The sequence below is a fragment of the Rhipicephalus microplus genome, chromosome X (genome assembly GCF_043290135.1).
Source record: "Rhipicephalus microplus isolate Deutch F79 chromosome X, USDA_Rmic, whole genome shotgun sequence".
Classification (NCBI taxonomy): domain Eukaryota; kingdom Metazoa; phylum Arthropoda; class Arachnida; order Ixodida; family Ixodidae; genus Rhipicephalus; species Rhipicephalus microplus.
This window is the reverse complement of record NC_134710.1, coordinates 213,795,016-213,814,722: the sequence shown is the minus strand read 5'-3', so window position 1 is coordinate 213,814,722 and position 19,707 is coordinate 213,795,016. Positions and strand designations below refer to the sequence as shown.

The 19,707-nt window shown below is 42.4% G+C and overlaps 1 protein-coding gene across 3 annotated transcripts in view; it reads left to right on the top strand.

Annotated features, from left to right (window-relative positions):
* The window catches only part of Top3alpha (topoisomerase 3-alpha), a 119,234-nt gene that overhangs the window by 48,295 nt on the left and 51,232 nt on the right, over positions 1-19,707 (top strand). For all 3 annotated transcript variants that reach the window (XM_075878575.1, XM_075878574.1, XM_037436007.2), the window contains exons 12-13: positions 10,108-10,186; positions 12,381-12,494. In XM_075878575.1, the coding sequence (XP_075734690.1) occupies positions 10,108-10,186; positions 12,381-12,494 (193 nt within the window). The remainder of the gene's footprint in view (positions 1-10,107; positions 10,187-12,380; positions 12,495-19,707) is intronic.

Genomic DNA, 19,707 nt, shown 5'->3' with positions numbered 1-19,707 from the left:
TTGAAATTTAAAAATGAGCAGGATTCCTTTTATTTCATACCGAATATCTGCTGCTTAATTGGCAACAGCTTTGTGGGGCTGTGGTTACTGTTGAAATTTGGGGCTCAGCTTTGCCGGTTTGATTTGATTTCTGCTACAAATACTGGTATTTTAATTATATAGCTCATTCCACAGCACATTTCTGACAACCAGCCATTTTTCAAATATTTCTTTCTTGAAATTTACAATAATTGTTGTCTGTGAAAATGAGGTTCAATGAATAATAATATTTATGAAATGCTTCGTCGATGCATTAAACTCCAATAGCTGTGTGGCAAATTTTGTGTCTTCTCTTAAGACATCAATAGCTGTTTTAAACTAACACCTTTCTTGCTCCGAAAACCCTTATGGCAGCTCCAAAACAGTACTTTTTCTGCTTCAAAGTATTCTCCAAAAAGTAAAGAGTTACTTCCATCACTGCATTTGTGTAACAGAGCCTTTAAGGCTGAGTCGCAGTAGAACACAGCCTATCTGCACTTCATGCTTGCAGGTCTGGTATAACTAATACGCCATATCATGTACCTCGTTGCTTCAAAAGTGAATCTTTTTACGTCCCACAATGCCATTAATTGGGCGCGCATTTCTTCCCGCATGCTTTTTACGCACTACGCTGTTTCCATAAATTTGATAGACAATAGGCAATGCAGAATATGCATTGCAAATATACTGTATCGGTGAATACTTGATTGGGCAGAGCACATGTACTTATCTTGTGAACATACGTATGTTGAAATTTGAGGGCATATGTGCTCCTATGTGTGAGTGATTGAAAGGGGCCATCGCTCGGGCGGAATATACTAAATCGAGGTTACTCTGCGAAAGATTGCTGCGTGTTGAAATATGCCTTGAAATCTGTTGAAGCTGCACTTGAAATCTGCCTCTCGCCATTCCTCGTGTTTGCCCATTTCCATGTCTCGCTTCATTCTTTTAAATGTGCGAAATATTCGTCTGTCTATTCGTAAAAAGAAGAACACAATCCCTGGACAACTGGCAACAAACATGTCACAGAATCGCATCTATTTCGTCCCTGATTACACTGCACAGTAGGCACCTTGAAGTAATAAAGGGATAGGCCTTGAGCCAGAAATAATGTAGCAGATGACGCGCCGTTTTGCTATCCACCTATTGCATTATAAATGATATACCTAAAGGGTGGGGTCTTTTTTTTATTTCAACTTTTTTTTTTAAAGTTGAAAAAAAAAAAAAAAAAAGCGTCGTTGTGGTGGTCTAGTGGCTAAGGCACTCGGCTGCTGACCTGCAAGTCGCGGAATCGAATCCCGGCTGCGGCGGCTGCATTTCCCATGGAGGCGGAAATGTCGTAGGCCTGTGTGCTCAGATTTGGGCACACGTTAAAGAACCCCAGTTGGTGGAAATTTCCGGAGCCCTCCACTACGATGTCTCTCATAATCATATTGTGGTTTTGGGACGTTAAGCCCCACATATCAATCAAATCAAATCAACTTTTTTAAAACAATGTAATGAAGTCATTAATACATGGTGAAGTCTGGTGATGAAAACAGTTACGGATTTTTATTGCGGGGCAAAAAGTAATGTGTGTGTGTTTATGTGTGTGTGTGTCTGTGCTTGTATATGTGAGAGAGATAGAGAAAGAGAGGAAATGTTGCACCCTCTGGAACCTCTTTGATAAATTGAGTTTAGACACTGCCAGCGATTTGTTTGGTTGCAAAGAAATACCGAAATCCCAAGCAAGCGCGCCCTCCCTAAAGTGAGAGATAATCTGACAAGATTTGAAGGGGTTGCCCTCCAAATCATTGCCATTTTGAATCCAAATTCTGAATGGCAGTGAAAGAGCCACTAGGAACAAACAATGCACACCCACGCTGCCGATGGAATGCTTTATTGAATATACATTATAGACTGCTTATAGCTTATAACACAAAGGGAGAGACTAATGTTTATTATCACATTCATATAAAATTTTTAAGAAATGTATATTTTAACTTGCTATAAACAGATATGCAATTCATTTTCTTTTATCTCAAGGAGTTTTTGGAATATTTAATAAATAATGAATAGTCAGATTGCCCAATTGTTTTGCAATTATTGAATACATCAGAAAACTTTATATAGACATAATCTAGAACAATCAAGGATCACAACTAAAGCATCGCTGTAATTTTAGCTCTATTTTTATGAATGTGATTGCCATCTATAATGTAATAGTTGGGAACACGAGAATTTTTGATGCGAAGCAGCTCTTTGACTAGCCTGTGTAACGCTTTCTCTCCGTTCAGACTGCTCCCTTCATCGCAAGTGTTGGAGCGGTGCCAAGTAGCTCACGTCCTCCTAGCAGTGCGCGTTAATGTCTCTCTTCTTCGTCCCCCGTGCGCTCGCCATGTGTCAGCTCTCTCTTGCTTCATCTTCTCCATTGCTCGCAAGGCTCGAGCTTACTCCTAATGTAGGCATTCTCTAACCCGCGCCACCTTTCTCCATCTGTCAGTGGGAAGACACCGCGAGCCGGCAGATGCGCACACCTCGAGAATCTCGCGGTGCTGACAATGTGGACAGCGCGCTGCTGCTTGCCACATGACTGCCTTGACGGGCGAGACGCCGTCGCAGCATGCTTCCCGCTAGTGTGCGCGTACCTTTCCCGGCTGTCGCCGGCTTTGCGAGAGTCAGCGAAGCCGATCGCGTTTGCAAATAACAACATCAACACCGACAAGGTGCGAGCCAGGGAAGCCGAACACAAACTTCAGCAGTGGAAGACCAGCGACACCGACGAGGTGCGAGTCAAAGACACCGATCGCGTTCGAGAATACAGACGGTGCGCGGGTAACACCGATGAGACACGAGCCAAGAAAGCTGAGCGCAGCGTCTTCAACGTGTCCAGCCACCCGTGTCTTTGGGTTTCAAACAAACGTTTAGTTAAGTAAATGCTACCCAGAGTTTCACTTCATACTATTCTTCTAGTACCTGCGTCGATGCCAGTCTCAACCGGGTCAATGCCGTGTGCACCGCTGCTGCTTCGCATTCCATCAGGGTTCCCTTTGGGGAGATGGTCCATAGTTTTTTATCAATTTTATCTGCACATGAAAAAATTTCTCTCAAATAATTATTTAATTTGGTAGCCTTATGGTGTATAGCAACTGATAAGTTTTCGACTGCAACAACAATAATGGAAATCTGATCACTAGATTAAAATATACTGTGGGCAACAGTATAGCACATAGGGGAAGAACGGATTTTGAGAAAATGCATAAAAAAGTTTGAAGACTTGATTTGGGGGGTGGGGGCATGGTGTTTAAAGATAACACGAGTTATTTTTTGAACATATTAGGCAAAACTTCACAGCACTATTTAGTTTATTTAGCTTATTTTAACTATCCAACTGTATTGTATGCAGGTCAATTATTTTCTTAGATAGTTAGCAATTACATTGTATTGTTTGCTTAAACCATAAGAAATTTATGTACATAAAATTACATAGTCATTAACACATATATGGATACCAGAAAGCTAAGGAGGGCAACGCTGCAAGCTGATAAACAATTGAACAAGTACTTCTCGAATCGCAGCTCAATAGTTCTTGGTTACATGCATTGTGTGCATGTAACCAAGAACTGAAAAATTTTTTACTAAAATAAAAAAATTGGAGCCGCACATTAAAGATCGGCTTTCTCCATTGCTTTCAGTGCACATTTAGGTACATTTTTGCAAAAATAATTATAGCTGTAGTTCTCCTATTTTCGTTTTTACCGAAGCAAACAAGCAAAGTGGTCAAAATTTGTGTTCTGAAAAAAATGAGAAAGAAAAAATGATTAAAACTTTATTTCGCCTTATAGAGTGAAAATTATCATGGCACGCATACTTTTTAGTCAGTTAATATCAACCGGGCATGTAATCAGACTGATTGTTTGCATGAGCATCTCATTTCTTCAAGTTTTGCTGCAAGTTGTCGCCGTGTGCTCGTCTGCTGACAAGGCCGCTTATCAGTTCGGCGACTGTACTGATGCCAATGTGTGATGAATCTGTGTGTCATCCGCGATCCATCATGTGACACAGCCATGTTTTCCGGCTTGTTCAAATTGAGTTACACGTAGATGTCATAAACTGAACTTGCGCACTCCCTCATCAGTTTTGAGGCTGCAAGAGTAGCAAGGTGTTTCTTTTTCACGTAAGACTGCAATATTTTCGGGTGGAGACCGCGACTCATTGTGAACACGTCATTAAAAGCACTCTGCCTGTGACCTGTAGCCTCCATTGCACAGGTGGCGAGCACGTTCACAGTAAAAGAATTGATTTTCTGTTGTTTGTCGACACACGGCGAACCCCACTCTGAATACCCGTCACGCAGTTCACACGCAAACGAGGTCGATTCGTCAGACGGCGGGAACCACGGCATCAGTGTGTTCAGCGATAAGACAGCGAATTCCAGTTCGTCGCTGCAAAGATTGATATCTCTCGTAGCTTCACTTCTGATTTTTATTTGCTGTCCTCTAACTCTTGAGGCTGCAAAACATGGTCGTTTTCAGCAATGTTGTCCCTAACCGACAGACTCGTCGATTCAGCATCAGTTTGGTATATCCCAGCGACTGCCATGAGTTCGTCATCCTCGTTGTCCTGAGCCATAGTGGAGCTCTTTCTGAAGTTCTTGGCGAGCGATCCCCAGACCCCCTTCACAAATTTGTGTGGTGCAGAACCTCTTTACTGCTGCAGCCAGTTGCCAGCACCATGACCAAATGGCGCATGCCCGTGCGCGCCATGGTGGGCATGCCTCTGTGCCTCGACGGTATCGACCCTGGTATCCGTGGTATTGATAGTGAAGCAGACGGCGGAAATTCTACCTGGCTAGTTGGATGCCTAGGTTTTGTCATGTGCCCCAAGGGGCCTACAGAATCGTGTGCTGCTACTTCTCGATGACGCATTTTTGCTGAAAAACCAAGGATCCAGGCGAGCCATTGGTGGCAGGAAATCGAAGATAAGGAACGACCCTTCCCAACGAGACCAAGATGGGCACGATAGCTGGTGTGTAACGACAACGGTACGGCGTGAAAAAAGCTCCATTTTAGCATCTATTTGTGCTTACTTCCATCTCATGTGGGTGTTATAATTTGACCTTGTGCTAAAAATACTGATACAAGAAGCTAGGAACTTCTCAAATTAGGGCAAAAAGTAGGTACAAATTTCCAAAATGTCAGCATCAAAATTCATTCCCAAAATGTCAGCTTCAAAAAATAAATTTTTTTTCGCGATTTTTTGCCTTATAAAACGCGTGTCCCCCCATAAGTTGGGGGAGTCACGAATATCCACACTATAACAAAAACAATCTTTTTTTAAGGGCCGCGATTGCGCAAAACGTGTTGAGCGAGCAGCATTGTGTATCCGAGAATGGAAGCATGCAATGCGTAAGGCTTACTACCTTTTAAATTTCTGAATGTTAAAAAAATTTAACATTCAAAAACGCGTGTTGCCAACGAAATGAACATGAATAGAGGGGGAGGGGAGAGGCGGGTCTAACAAGAGAAAGTACCATCGCGGAAATTTGCCAACTGCTTCTCAAGCTGCCTCAATCGTGCGCATTACGGAGAATGTCGAACGTTCGGAAATTCACGCTCTGAAAGACGCCAATCGTTTTTCAGAGCATGGCATTTATACATGTGCCGTTGAATATTCCAGCTTTATCGCTAGTGGCCACGTAAATTCCAGAAGAATCTGTAATGTTCACATCATGCATGCAATGTTAACATAATGATCTAATATAGTCCTAGAGCTTCTTGAACATGGCAGGAGCGGTTTGCGCTGAGCATTTCTTACAGTTTTTGTAGGTGAAAACCGAATACAGCAAAACTGAAATAAGAAACATGCATGGCAATATCAGCCGCTGAAGGCTGACTGGAGGTCTCGTGCTGCCCTAAGAAAATGAAAAAGCCTGTGTCGATTGTACAGTGGTTACAGTGCTTTGCTACCATACTGAAGGTTGCAGGTTTCAATCCAGCCATGGTGGTCGTATCTCAATAGAGGTGAAGGGGGGGTGCTTGCTTCTAATCTCTCGAAAAAGGGACGGGGCACTTGCTTTTGGAGGGTATTTGCTCAGGCTTATACGGTACTTTTTATAGCATAGTGGCAGCCATATATTTCAGCTGTAAATTGAAGAATAAAAAAAATCAAAAAGCGATATTTGGTTTGTAAGTCTTATAGGCCAGAGAAAGCACATGGCGACCAAGCACACAAGTTCAGCACATTAGATGTATACAGCTGTTCAACAGCAGCTATGTTTTAAAAGCATTTAGCAGCTGCACTTTTTTGTGGCAGATTTTAGAACATTTCCAAATCTCAGCTGTCACACAAAATGCAGTGAAGATCACTGTGTCAAGCGGATTCCCGCTGGTCTGCTATATTGTGAATTTCTTCTGTGTTGTTTTACTATGCCTTCAAGGCTGGGCAGAGATAAAAAAATGTGTTCAGGGATACAGATATCAAAATACATGGGCTGGAAGCCTGAAATACAAATACTGATTGTTTTGGCACAATGGGATATTTGACAGATACTTTTGCAAACAAACCAAAAAAGTATTCTGTAGTACAGGTAGAAAAATGCAGATACCAGAATACATATACTGGAACACATTCCTATTTCATGGATGCTGACGATCCCCAAAGACAATCGTTACGGGCAGGCTAAGATTGTGAATAACGTTGCAGTTCATTGTAATGTTGCTGTGCATTAAGAAAAATCATACTGTTCTGAGAATGTTTTTCTGTCTATTGCACTGAAACAACAGTAGCTTCTCAACTAGGCTTGGGAACTCAAGAAATGGCAGGCCGTCCCAAAAAAAGTAGATGTGTTGCACTGGCTTCGAGACACGGCAACTGGCAGAGGCTGGAAATACTGCCCCCACAATTTTGCCATCAGTGACGTCAAGAGTTGAACAACTAATAGTTGACCAACATTAGTTGTTCTGCACGTGTGCAGCTGTTCTGCGTGTGAGTGTACGTCCTCCCAGAGCTGCCAACCAGAGGCACGCAAAAATTACTAATTTCCTTCATGCAGACAATCGGTGAATTTATGACAAAAAAAGTAACGAAATACCAATGTCCCACAAAGTATCTCTATATAATTGATAAATCATAAATGTATATCACTACTAAAATACAAATACATTTTTGAGATGTATCTGGACACAGAAATACAGATACTCGAAAGATCTGTAAGACACTATCGCCAAACTGCCAAGCCCTGTATGCCTTTTACCAACACTGAGAACCAGAAGTCATGTCTAGGATCCTGACTATGATGAGCAAGTGGCTCCTGTGATGGGCCTCTTGGATAGCTTCACAGTAGTGGCACCAGAGCAGCAAAATTGCACAGGATGAATAAACAGGGTGATTCCACGAGAGATCGACACGGGTTGAAAAGTTGATATTTTAGATGTGATTGTTTATTTTATGTTTTGTAAACATACCACCCAGTAGCCTGAAAGTGAACTTCATTTTTTTATTAACTGCATAGTTTAGGAGGAAAAAAATGTCGAACTTATTTTGTACAGAGGGACCAATATCATCCCTTGTCATTTTCAAAAGTTAACAACGGTATAAAACATAAATATTAGCTTGATAAATACGATTTTTTTTCTAACAAATGTACACGTAATGAAGTGTGAATCAGCATTCTTTGAAGCTTCTATGCTGAGGCAAAGCGTTTCTGAAAAATGTCTGAACAGGTGACATATTTTAAAAGTTGCTTGATTTGAGATTTTTTTCTCCTAAGCTAAATCAGCTAGTGTTTCATAACTTGGTGACCTATTAGAACATAATGTTTACAATATTGTCTGTCAATACCATTGCTGTACCTCAAACACATAGTTTTATAAATGGCCTCTTAACTTTCAAGTTCGTCGATTGAAAAATCAATTAAAAAAAAACCGTATTCGATTTTTTTTCAAAATATCGTAAAATGCTCTTCACAGATGATAAAAAAAGAATATTAAAAAAATATTGCATTATTTTATTTGCACCAACAATATTACGGGTAGAATTTTTAACTTTTCGAGCATGCACTAAAAAAACAGGCGAAAAAAAGTGGGCTTGAGCTTCTCAGTCATTTGAATGGGACCATACTTACAGAAGAGAAACATATTTAGCACATCGAGTAATAAATTTCTGTAAAGGTGCATTTATGGTGCACTTCACTCCGCTTTAATGTCGGATGAGCAATACATAATGACATACTGTAAGGCAATCTGTACGTATTTGCAGACAATGTAATGAATTAAAATACTCTAACACCAGCATAGGACCACAGAAGATAGTACATGAACACTTGGAATGACCCCCTCCTATGTCCCCTCTAAAGCTGAGGAATGCATTGAGCAAAAGCCATAATTTGCTCAAAATGCTTCATTTTTCTCAGATGACTTACAGCTGTGCTAGAGACTAACAAACCACGACCATAATTTATATCGTTAGGTGAGGTTGACCAAACGCACCGTAAACATAGTCCTGCAACACGTGGCAGAAACATGCACTGAAGCAATCTTAAAGTAAAGAAGGGTCTCTAGGTATTCTCCATCTGCATAGAGCATTTTGACATTGTTCAGTCATATGGTATTCTACACCATCATTTCAGATGCTGGCTTAATCACTCCCAAGCTTGCCGCTCTTAGGTGGGAGAGTGAGGTTTCGTGCTTTGCTGGGCTTTACTAAATTATGTTCTGTTAAAATTACAGATTTTTTAGCATTTCCTATAGTTGAAGTCCTACGATATCATACATTGCCTACAGGAGAAATTGTATGAAATCGTTACGTATGAAATTGTTGAACAGGCGACCGGGGAAGAAAACGCTAAACCGTGTTCAGGTTAAGGAGGTGGCAGCAGTGTTACTAAATCTCAATATTCGTTATGCTTTGGTGGTTCCTCTTGCGAGCATATTCCTATTTGAGTTTACTGAACCAAAACGGTAAGCGCAGATGACTGTAATAGCTGCCTCATGTAATCGAGGTCAGCAACTGAGGTGCTAATAACTGGGGGATCTATAGCCTCAGCTTGAAACGGCAAATTGAAGTATTTTTGAAGGGCACGCATAAAAGGTCATTCCTGTTTACCAAATAGGCTTTTCCTCTGTAAATATGTTCCTGTTCAAACGACTCAGAAGCTCAGGCACACTTTTTGTAGCCCGATTTCTCATGCGTTTATCGCCTAAGTGCATGCTCAAAAAGCTGGAAATTGCACCCGTAATATTGTTGCTGCAAATGAAATAATGCACTATCTTTTCAATATTCTTTTTCTATCATCTGTGGGGAACGTTTCTTGAGATTTTAAGAAAAATCGAAGATAGTGTTTTTTAAATATTGATTTTTCAATAGGCTTTACTGTCGACGAATTTGAAAGTTTGAGGCCATTTATAAAATTATGTGTTTGAAGTACAGCCACAGTATTAACAGGCAATATTGTAAAAATTATGTTGTAATAGGTCACTAAGTTATGAAACACTAGCTTGTTTAGCTTAGGAGGAAAAAAATCTCAAATCAAGCTACTTTTAAAAAATGTGACCTGTTCAGACACTTTTCTGAAACACTTTGCTTCAGCATACAAGCTTCAAATAATGCTGATTCACGCTTCATTATGCATATCTTTATTAGAATAAAAATAATATTCATCAAACTAATATTTGTGTATTTATATCATCGTTAACTTTCGAGAATGACTAGGGACAAAATTGGTTCCTGGGTACAAATTAAGTTCAATATTCTTTTCCTCCTAAACTATGCAGTTAATGAAAAAATGAAGTTCACTTTCAGGCTACTGGGTGGTATGTGCACAAAATATGAAATAAACAATCAAATGTAAAATATTAACTTTTCGACCCGTGTTGATCTCTCGTGGAATCACCCAACAACCTTGCCTTTCACATTTCCTTGAAATCCTGGGCATAGCTATAGGAATATGTCAAGTCTAACAAACATGCAAGATGGAGAAAGATTCATGGCAAGAAAATCATGTAAATTCATTCAAGGCTGTAGAAATGATGTTTCGTTTCCCTGTCTGTTGTGGAGCTTGGCTTTGTGCCTTTCATTTTCCTAGAGTTGAGCCTGTGAATTTTTTTCCAGATGGCTGAAGGAGAAACAACACCTCCTCCTTTGTTGCGGGAGGCTGATTTGATCGCTCTGATGGAGAAACATGGCATAGGTAATGGCGTCATGCGTTGTCTTTTTTGTTCTTTCTTAGTTTATTTTCAAGACAAACACAAAATAAAAAAAATTATGCACAGGTTAACCATAAATGATTTTAGTACTAATAGGCATTCTTCTCTAATGTTTGCATCGAAATTTGTTTTAAAACTTTGCATTTTAGATGATTCTTAAACTTGTTGTTATAGAAGTAGCTTATCCTCATAGTGATTTTGTAAGCTAATTTTTCAGCGAATAGTAGGAATGTTGTATAATAATACATGGCCCAATTTGTGAAAGCTTCCACTGTATATATCTATATATCTGTCTATATCTGTGTGTGTGCAAGCGTGTGTGCGTGAGTATTTGTGTGCACATAATTGGAAGAAAAGTAGCGGAGTATAGTATGATGCTTACATATTCTGTATTAGTAAAGTATATGCCAGTGAAGCAGTTATTTGTACCCTGCAATTCGCACAGCAACTGCAATATAACCCAGCATCCTAAGTGCCACTGTTGGTGTAATAAAGTCATCCACGAAACCATTGGGAATTCAATATAGAGCATGAGGGTTGCTTATTAAGATATGCCCAATCCTGACTTTTTATCATGAATGTTTATGAGAACAACAGTGGCAAGATTAGCAATATCTAAGTGAAAAACAGCACACTGCATTGGGATATATAGGATGTTTGTATACACTCAGACTTCATTATAACAAACTTGCATCTTACAAGAAAATAAGCTTGTTATATCTAAAATTTGTTATAAGGTTTATTTCTAATGCTGTATATTTGGCGAGACTATGTTTGATTTACTTCATTATTACCGATATTTCGTTACATCCGTGTTTGTTATATTGAGGTCCGAGTGTACATGTCAGCACTACCCATATTCAGATGATCCTTATGGCACACCACTTGAGACTTTACAGGGACAATTAATAAATGCCACAGAATGCCAACTGTATAATAATGGCTGTCAGTCTACTCAACCAATCCCAGACAATCGAACATTAATAATGTGTAACCTTGTTATTTCACGCAATTCTTAAAAATCTTTTCATCCTTGAACAGGCATGACCACCACCATCTCTAAAAATAAATACTACAGGGACAATTATTGACAATGAAGCATATTTTTTGTCAAGGTTTGTACCACCCTAGATTGATAGGGAGCACCCATGAATACCTAATGTAACCAATCAATGTCAGACAATATAATTCAAGCTTTATTTCCTAAAATCTTGCGCAAATTTTTTCTTCGAAAGTTTGATTTTATTTGTTTGGTCTTTTAAAAACTACTAAACACTCACAATATGTTGCAGGACCCCTATTACATTTCTACATTCTTGTATTGGCCTTTGGTAGAATATACATGTCTTGTTGATTTGTTATCAAAAACTAAAAGTTTAGATCATTTCTTTTTTGCTCTGGGGCATAACATCAACTGCCATTTTTTCAAGTGATTTCTTTTTGCAACACATGCATTCAGGGGAAGAAAGAGGTAAACTCTCACTCTGTCAATTGTTTGCAAGCCTCAGCTTTGATGATACAGTTCAGCAGTGTGGGCTGTATATACAGTCAACTGGTAAAAGGGGGGAAGGTCATTACCTTCATTGTTGGACAATGCTGCTTTGCATATGCTGATTTTGTTCTCATTTGCCTTTTCTTACTAAGCAAGGCCAAACTTCAGTATTGCTCCTAATTATGTCAAATCAGCAGTTGGGGTGAGTTGATTGTGCATATAATAAAAAAAAAATTGGGCTAGACAATGCAGTCGAGAGAAACACTTGTATTTTTTCTTACTTTGTCATTGTTGTCTTTCAAAATTTTGTATCTTTAATCATGGACATTTGTAACCAGCTTCAACACATGCTTTTTATTAGCCTGTAGCATCAGTAGTAGTAGCCTCCACATTTTTGCAGCAAGTTGGACACGTGTTGTGATCACAGCATAATGAAGTACATGTTGCATATACTAAGTTTCATCTTTTCTGATTCTTGTGCGGTGTCTGCACCAAGGACAGTTAAGTGTTCTGGGGTGTCCCAAGCATTTATGGCACTCCGACGCTCAAGACAGTGATGAAAAGCACCCATTTTAATTTTTAAAGCTTTGGAGCACCATACATTCAGAGGCTGCATCACAAGAGCTGATGGTCACAAGAAAACTCAGCCAAAATTTGGCCTTCACAATGATTCATGTTTGTTGCAGGCACTGATGCCACCCATGCTGAACATATTGAGACGGTAAAGAATCGACTCTACGTGGCTTTGACAAGTGACGGCTACTTGGTTCCTGGTGAACTCGGAATGGGATTGGTTGAAGGTGATGCGCTTTCCCATTGTATTGCCTCAAATACTGATTATTTCTGTAAGGACAGTATGTATTTCTACATTGTATTACAGTTATAGAAATTAAACTTGAACTGGCAGTATTACCATGTGTGATAGAACCATGTGAAGCCAACAGATAATGAAGACAGGGAAAGCATAGGTGAAGTTAGCAGTTTTTAATTCGAGCGCATTTTGAGGGTCATCCAAAAAGTTCAGGTTGTAAGATCATGGCAACCATCTTTTGAAGCCGTGGAGTTGTTATTTTTGTGAATGTCATGTCAAAGGGCACTACCATCAATGCAAATCGTTATTGTGAAACTAGAAAACTACAGTGAGCCACCTAAAACAGTAGACAAGGAATGCTTTCTGTACGAATCGTGCTTCGTCATGACAATGCCCGTCTTCAAGCTGCTGCTACAACTAGAGAATATCTGGACCATTTCAGATTGGGAATTTCGATTATCTATTTACCGTATCCAATTAAAAATCAATCTCACAGAACTTGATTTTACAAATTTTCCGATCTAACGTAAATTTTCATTTCTTGGCAGGTACTGATAGGGTTCAATGTTGTCATCAACTTGAATTAATGAAGCTTTCATGAAACCAAATGCAATGTAACGAAGTTTTTATGGAATAAATGAGCAAATATTCAGGAATTTCTTTCTAATGTTTACACAGACAATTTTTCATTGAATGTGTGCTGTAAGGCTGTCACAATAAATTATCTAGCCAACCTAGTCAGGAGGACTAGTACTTTGACGAGGCTGCACGCCACAATCGGTAGCTTTTACATATCAAATGTTGCACGGTGGTAGTGGTTTATTGTCCCTGCAAATACTTCCACAGGAACATGGTGGTTGCTCTCATTATTTAATGGTGTATGTGACAGATGGCACCGACAGTCTCCTTGGAGCTTTCTTACTTTGCCTGCTTGCACAATACAGTATAATCTCATTACAACAGACCTCCATAGCGAAGAGGATTTTGGTCTGTTGTAAAAGGAATATGAAAAATCCAAGTACTTTTACAACATACATTTATGGAAGCTTTTATGGAGACTTTTATGATTTTAGGAGAAAATCACCAGTCGTGTAGAATTTATTCTCAATGGGGCATAAAAAAGTTGTTTTTTTGGGAATCATTTTTCAGTATCTGTAGCCTTTTTTTTAGCTGATTCCAAAATATTTTCACTGAAAACTACGTAAAAGTGGTGTAAGAAGTTTTTGCACCTGCTGAGGTGAAAATTATCGTGTCAGTCACACACGCACACGCACACACACACACACACACACAAAACAGCGTTTTCAAAAAATTTATGGCTTCACGATGGCACAACTGCCCACCACCATTTTGGGCTTGCCATAAAAGCGTTTCGTAAAGAGCATTCCGTGTTCAAAAAGCAGATGTTTTAAATCATTTAGAGGATTCCAATTGGCTGCTTGTGCCATATTGCTCTAGTATGCCTCGCTAGTCCAATGCTCGTTTCGAATACGCTTTCGGTATAGCGTCATCGGCTTCTTGTGCGTCGCGAGGTCGCGGCTGTGTAAAATCGCACCACTTAGTGACATTATCGCTCTAGTTATGTGTTCACAGGTTGTTGAGGCATCTACAAGCAGAAGTTTAGTCTTCAGATTACCATTGCGCGCCGTACTCGTCGCGAACATCGCATGCGCGCGTCTCGAACCGATTGTTATAGCGTTGACTTGTTGGCTAGAAGGGTCTGCTTATCAGCGCTTCGAACCTTGCAAAGAACCATCGTAGGACTGATCTTTGTACTTGCGATCAAGCACGTCGTACTTTGAAACATCTGGGATCGCAGCCATGCACATCGCAGCTGCGCTTTCTGCTGGAAGTCGTCGCTAGGCCTAACTCCGCCCCGAACTTGGTGAGAAAGATTGTCGCGCTAGCGGATATGTGAAAGCGAAAAAGCCGTAATGTGCTCTGTCACAAGCTACAAATCGCATCAGCTACTGGCTCTTGGGTATCGGTCGCGGACCCCAGCCATGCTCGCCACCCAGCGACCGCTTGGAACAGTGTGGCAGCGGCCTCCAATTTCGCTCGTCAGTGCCCCAACACGCAAAATCGAGCACACTGCGTGCCGATTTTTTTTTGCCGTAGCTAAACATAACTCATCATTAACAGACCGGAAATAAGCGGCCGTCGTCCTTAAATTGGTACGTTGATATCCGGGGCCCTGTCCCCATCTCAAAAGTATGCCAGGCAATGTTTGAAGTCAGAAGCTGAGATGTCTGCGGTAGAAAAATCCGCTGTAAAGGTGTCCTGACTACCTTGCTGGCCTCATAATATAGCCACTTATATCAGAATGTCCGTTGTACCAGAATCCGTAGTAAACGAAGCTCAATTAATAGAACAAATAGGGAGGTCAGCCTAACGTAGCAAATTAGTATGTAGTAACTGAATGTCTGGTGTAAGCAGGTCCGTTGTAATGAGTTTATACTGTAGCTTCATTCGTTCTTCCTGCCCATGAAAGTCAGCAGCTTCTAGCTTCATATGACCGCCTGCCTCACCTACATTGCCTGCATGTGGGAGAAAAAGCCTTTCTAGAAATTAGAGCACTGCGCCTTCCACTGGTGGATCGGTGCTGGGGCATTATGGGAGAGCTGAGCACCAGTGAGCAGAGCAGGCAATGCCTTCCCACTTCCATCTGCTTTTATCGTGCGCCTTGAGTGGTTTTGGCTGGTGTAAGGTGCTGTTGTTGTGAAGAAACTAGACTGTGACCATCCAGTTCAAGCCGCCGCCCGGCGGGCAACTTTGCGCTGGGCCGCCTACGTCGCTCAGTCAACTCAGCTTGTTTACTTCGCGGTTGAACCTTGTTTCTGCTGCTATTTGCTGCCTGGGGAAGCATCAGTTCTGCCAGTTCGTAGGGATTTCTCGCCATTGCACCGTTCTCTTCTTCTCATTAGAGATTTTTGCCATCCGACATTCACTAGTTGTGTTTGTGCAAGGTTGAAGTAGACTCGCGATGCCGGCTTACTGCACGAGATATGGCTGCCGCAGCACTTACGGTCACGATGAGGTCGCTTTTCACAAGTTTCATCGTGATCAGAAGATGGCTGCAAAATGGGCCGCTGCAGCTAAAAGAATATACTTTAGACCTACAAGATGAAGAGCGCTGTGGCGGTCGCGAATCTGCCGAATTTCGAGGCAGCAGCAGCACTCCTCCTCTGTCACAATCTGCACATAGTGCGTGCAGTAGCACGTATGGCGAAAACACGTGTACAAAGATATCAGTATGCACAATCAAAATCAGTTATTCTACACGACAGTCGCGAGCTTCTAGCACATATATACCATTTGCATTTTAATTCATCACTTTAGTACTGGGCATAAGTTAGAAAAAGCAATGGTATTGTGAAAAAAAACAAAAACAACTCCACTATATGAGCTAAACCATTCTTGCGCAATTTTCAGCGCAGTTCATAGCATATGTCACCACTGCGGCAAGAGCGGCACTCGTCTGCCTCTATTTTTTTTCTCGCGGTAGCATACTCAATGCGTGCGCTTTGCCCGCTGCGAAGTACGATACGGACTGCATTAACAATGCTGCACTTTGAGCTGTGAAATCCAAGATCAGCTGATGTTTCTGCCCGCGCCTAGCGTGGACCTTGACAATATGTGGCTAAAAGCGAGTGCCGATACTGCTGTTTCTTATCGAATTTGATATCCACTGATAAGCATATCATTTGTAACAGTTTACTGCAGTGAAATTAAGAACTGGCATGCATCTTATACGTGCCAGTCTATGTTTCGAACTCGGTCCGACTTTCACAGTGCACCATACTTACAGCAACTACATGATTTAACAGATAAACACGGCATTGACTGCCGGCGAGTGCAGTCAGCTGTCCTCACCTTCCTGAATGTGATGTGATGGAGCTTCGACCAATCACAGTGGCGGCGAAACTCGCGATGGTGGCCGCGGCACCTGTTGCTTGTTTTCAGCAAAATAAAGTTATTTGCATTGGTTTATGCATATCTTCGAATTGATTTTTGAGTTTGCCGCACAAAATTACATAGCATGACACCATAATCTCATTTTTTTTTTTTTCAAAAAGTGTTTTAGTGTCCCTTTAAGTGTCGAATTGTGATGGTTGTCTGCGCTTCTCCAGTGTAAGCTAATTTCGTGCGTGCTTCCTGCTTGAGATACGCGTGGCAAGTTTTGAGTTGCTTGCCATTCTTTGTTGCTGTAACATTCATTCCTTCGTCATTGTGGTAAAACAATGTGCAATAAACGCTCAACTGCCTCTGTGAAAACACGTCTAACTTTCGTGTTATATACCGATTCCTAAAAAGGGGGACCAGCCACATTGTTTTCTTCTCAGTTGATGCACTGATCCTACCTTGCCAGTAGGCAAGTGTCAGCAGGATATTGTCGCGGGTGCAAACCCGTCTTGCATCACGGCTGGGGGAGGCGAAGAGCACTGGTGTAGCTTGGGTGTGGGCAAGTGCTGGTGTGGGGTGAGGGGAGCAAGTGCCCTTTTGCACCCCCCTGCCGACGCCCATGCCTGCCACCATTCACACTACCCTTCGAAAACTTGCTGCACCTAATGAGGTTTGCACTGTCTCCAATATCGGAGGCAGTGCAAAAGGGATTTTAAAGTGCCTCCATGATCACACTGCCTTTAACCAAGCTCGGATATCATGCGATGACGTGATCACATGACGTTTTAATGATGTCCCAATTTGTGGCGAAGTCTGACGTCATATATTGTTACGCACAAGGAGGACCAGGACGTATACGGCTGAAGGGGGCCGTTTATTTTGGTCGCGAAGAGAAGCGCTGGAGCGGCCAACAGGTTGATGATCGCAGTGTTGTCGTCTTCTTTCTTCCTCCAGCTTCGGGCAGCCAGCCTGTTCACCCATCTTCGTTTTCTTCCCAGGCATGCGTAACATTCCTCCCCTCGCAGACGAAGCCCGCCGGGCGAGGTAACTGATTCATCTTGGTGTGTACAACTTCAGTCGAGCGACATGGACTGCTTGGGTTTTAGCGGCTCTTCTACCACTTCTCGTGAGGCGAGCTATTGTGTATGTGACTTCCGTGATTTTGTCGAGAACAACAAACGGTCCGTCGTATGTGGCTAAGAACTTTTGGCATAACCCGCGTCTTTGTACCGGAGTCCACAGCCACACTAAGTCGCCTGGATGGTAAGTTACAGGCCTGTGGCGGACGTCATAGCGTACCTTAGATTTTTCCTGTGATGCCAAAGTGCGTAAACGAGCAATACGACGCGCCTCTTCTGCAAGGCAGAGGATTTCGGTGACTGAGAGGTTCTCGTGCGCCGAGAATGGCAAAACTGTGTCGAGTGTGTGCCGTGGCGGTCGTGCGTACATCAAGAAAAAGGGGCTATAGCCTGTTATCTCGTGCTTAGCGGTGTTGAACGCGTATGTTATAAATCGTAGCACGTCATCCCAGTTCTTGTGGTCGGATGCCACATACATAGAGAGCATGTTTACAATTGTTCGGTTGGTGCGCTCCGTGAGCCCATTTGTTTGCGGATGGTATGGCGACGAGTGATGAAGGGGGGACTCACTCAATCAAAGCAGCTCTTCTACTATATCTGCCGTAAATTGTCGCCCACGATCACTGATGATCACGTGAGGTGGGCCATGCCAGAGGATAACGTGCTGCAGCAGGAACACAGAGACGTCGCTGGCAGTTGCGGTTGGTATGGCCGCCGTCTCGCAGTAGCGCGTGAGGTGATCGACACATACAATTATCCAGCGATTGCTCTTAGCCGACTTTGGAAACTGGCCCACGAGGTCAATGCCCACCTGTTGGAAAGGTGTGCTTGGAGGTGGCAAGGGCTGTAGAAGACCAGCCGGAGCAGTAGATGGGCGTTTGTGGCGTTGACACTGTGTGAAGCTGGCCACATACGCCTCGACTGACTGTCGCATTCCTGGCCAATAAAAGCGTTCCTTAGCACTGTAAAGCGTCCGCGCAGAACCTAAATGTCCGGACGTAGGATCGTCGTGCATAGCACCTAAAATCGCTGTCCGAAGGCTTTCTGGCACTACCAGGAGGAAATGTGCGCCAGTGCTGGAAAAGTTCTTCTTATATAGGAGTCCGTTGCGTACACAGAAATGGCATGCCGTAGGAGCTGTGTAAAGCGATGATAGCCTGGTGTCCTTTTGCTGTTCATCTTTGAAAGTACTGAGGTCGGGAAACTTTGGTGACACAGAAGCTACCAGGTGATCGAGGTCATCGGCGTCACACACTGTAGTGCTCAGTGGCATGCGCGAAAGGCAATCTGCGTCGGCGTGTCGTTGACCACTTTTGTACGAGACTATGAAGTTATACTCTTGGAGCCGAAGTGCCCAGCCTGCTAGACGACCGCAAGGATCCCGAAGGTTGACGAGCCAACACAATGAGTGGTGGTCGGTGACGACTGTAAAAGGGCATCCATATAAGTAAGACCAAAACCGCTGAATCGCAAATACTACCGCGAGGCATTCTTGTTCTGTGACAGTGTATTTCTGCTCAGGCCTACCCAAGGAACGACTTGCGTATGCAATCACGTGCTCGCGGTTATCATAGCGTTGAACTAGGACGGCACCAATTCCTATGCCGCTGGCATCCGTGTGTAGTTCGGTTGGAGCTGATGGGTTGAAGTGTTGAAGAACAGGCCGCGACGTCACGAGGAACTTCAGTTGACGAAAAGAGGAGTCGCACTCCGGAGTCCACTCGAAGGGAGTATTCTTTCGTAGCAAACATGTCAGCGGATACGCGACATCGGCAAATTTAGGTATAAAGCGGTGAAAATAGGAGCAAAGTCCCAAAAAACTGCGGAGCTCCTTCACAGAGCGCGGCACATTGAACGTTTCAACGGCTGCTGTCTTCTGGGGATCTGGACGGATGCCCTCCTGATCGACTAGGTAGGTGTCTGAGAACAAGGGTTGGTCAGTCTTCGAAGTGGCATTTATTTGAGTTAAGAACAAGGCCAGCATTTCTTATGCAAGTCAGTACAGTATCCAGACGTGAATAGTGTTCACTGAAGGTGCGGCCAAAGATGACGACGTCGTCGAGATAACACATGCAAATGCTCCACTTCAAGCCACGAAGTGTCCATAAATCGCTCGAACGTCGCCGGGGCGTTGCACAGTCCAAATGGCATCACGTTGAATTCAAAAAGGCCATCAGGGGTTACAAAGGCTGTCTCTTCTTTATCTTCAGGATGCATGGG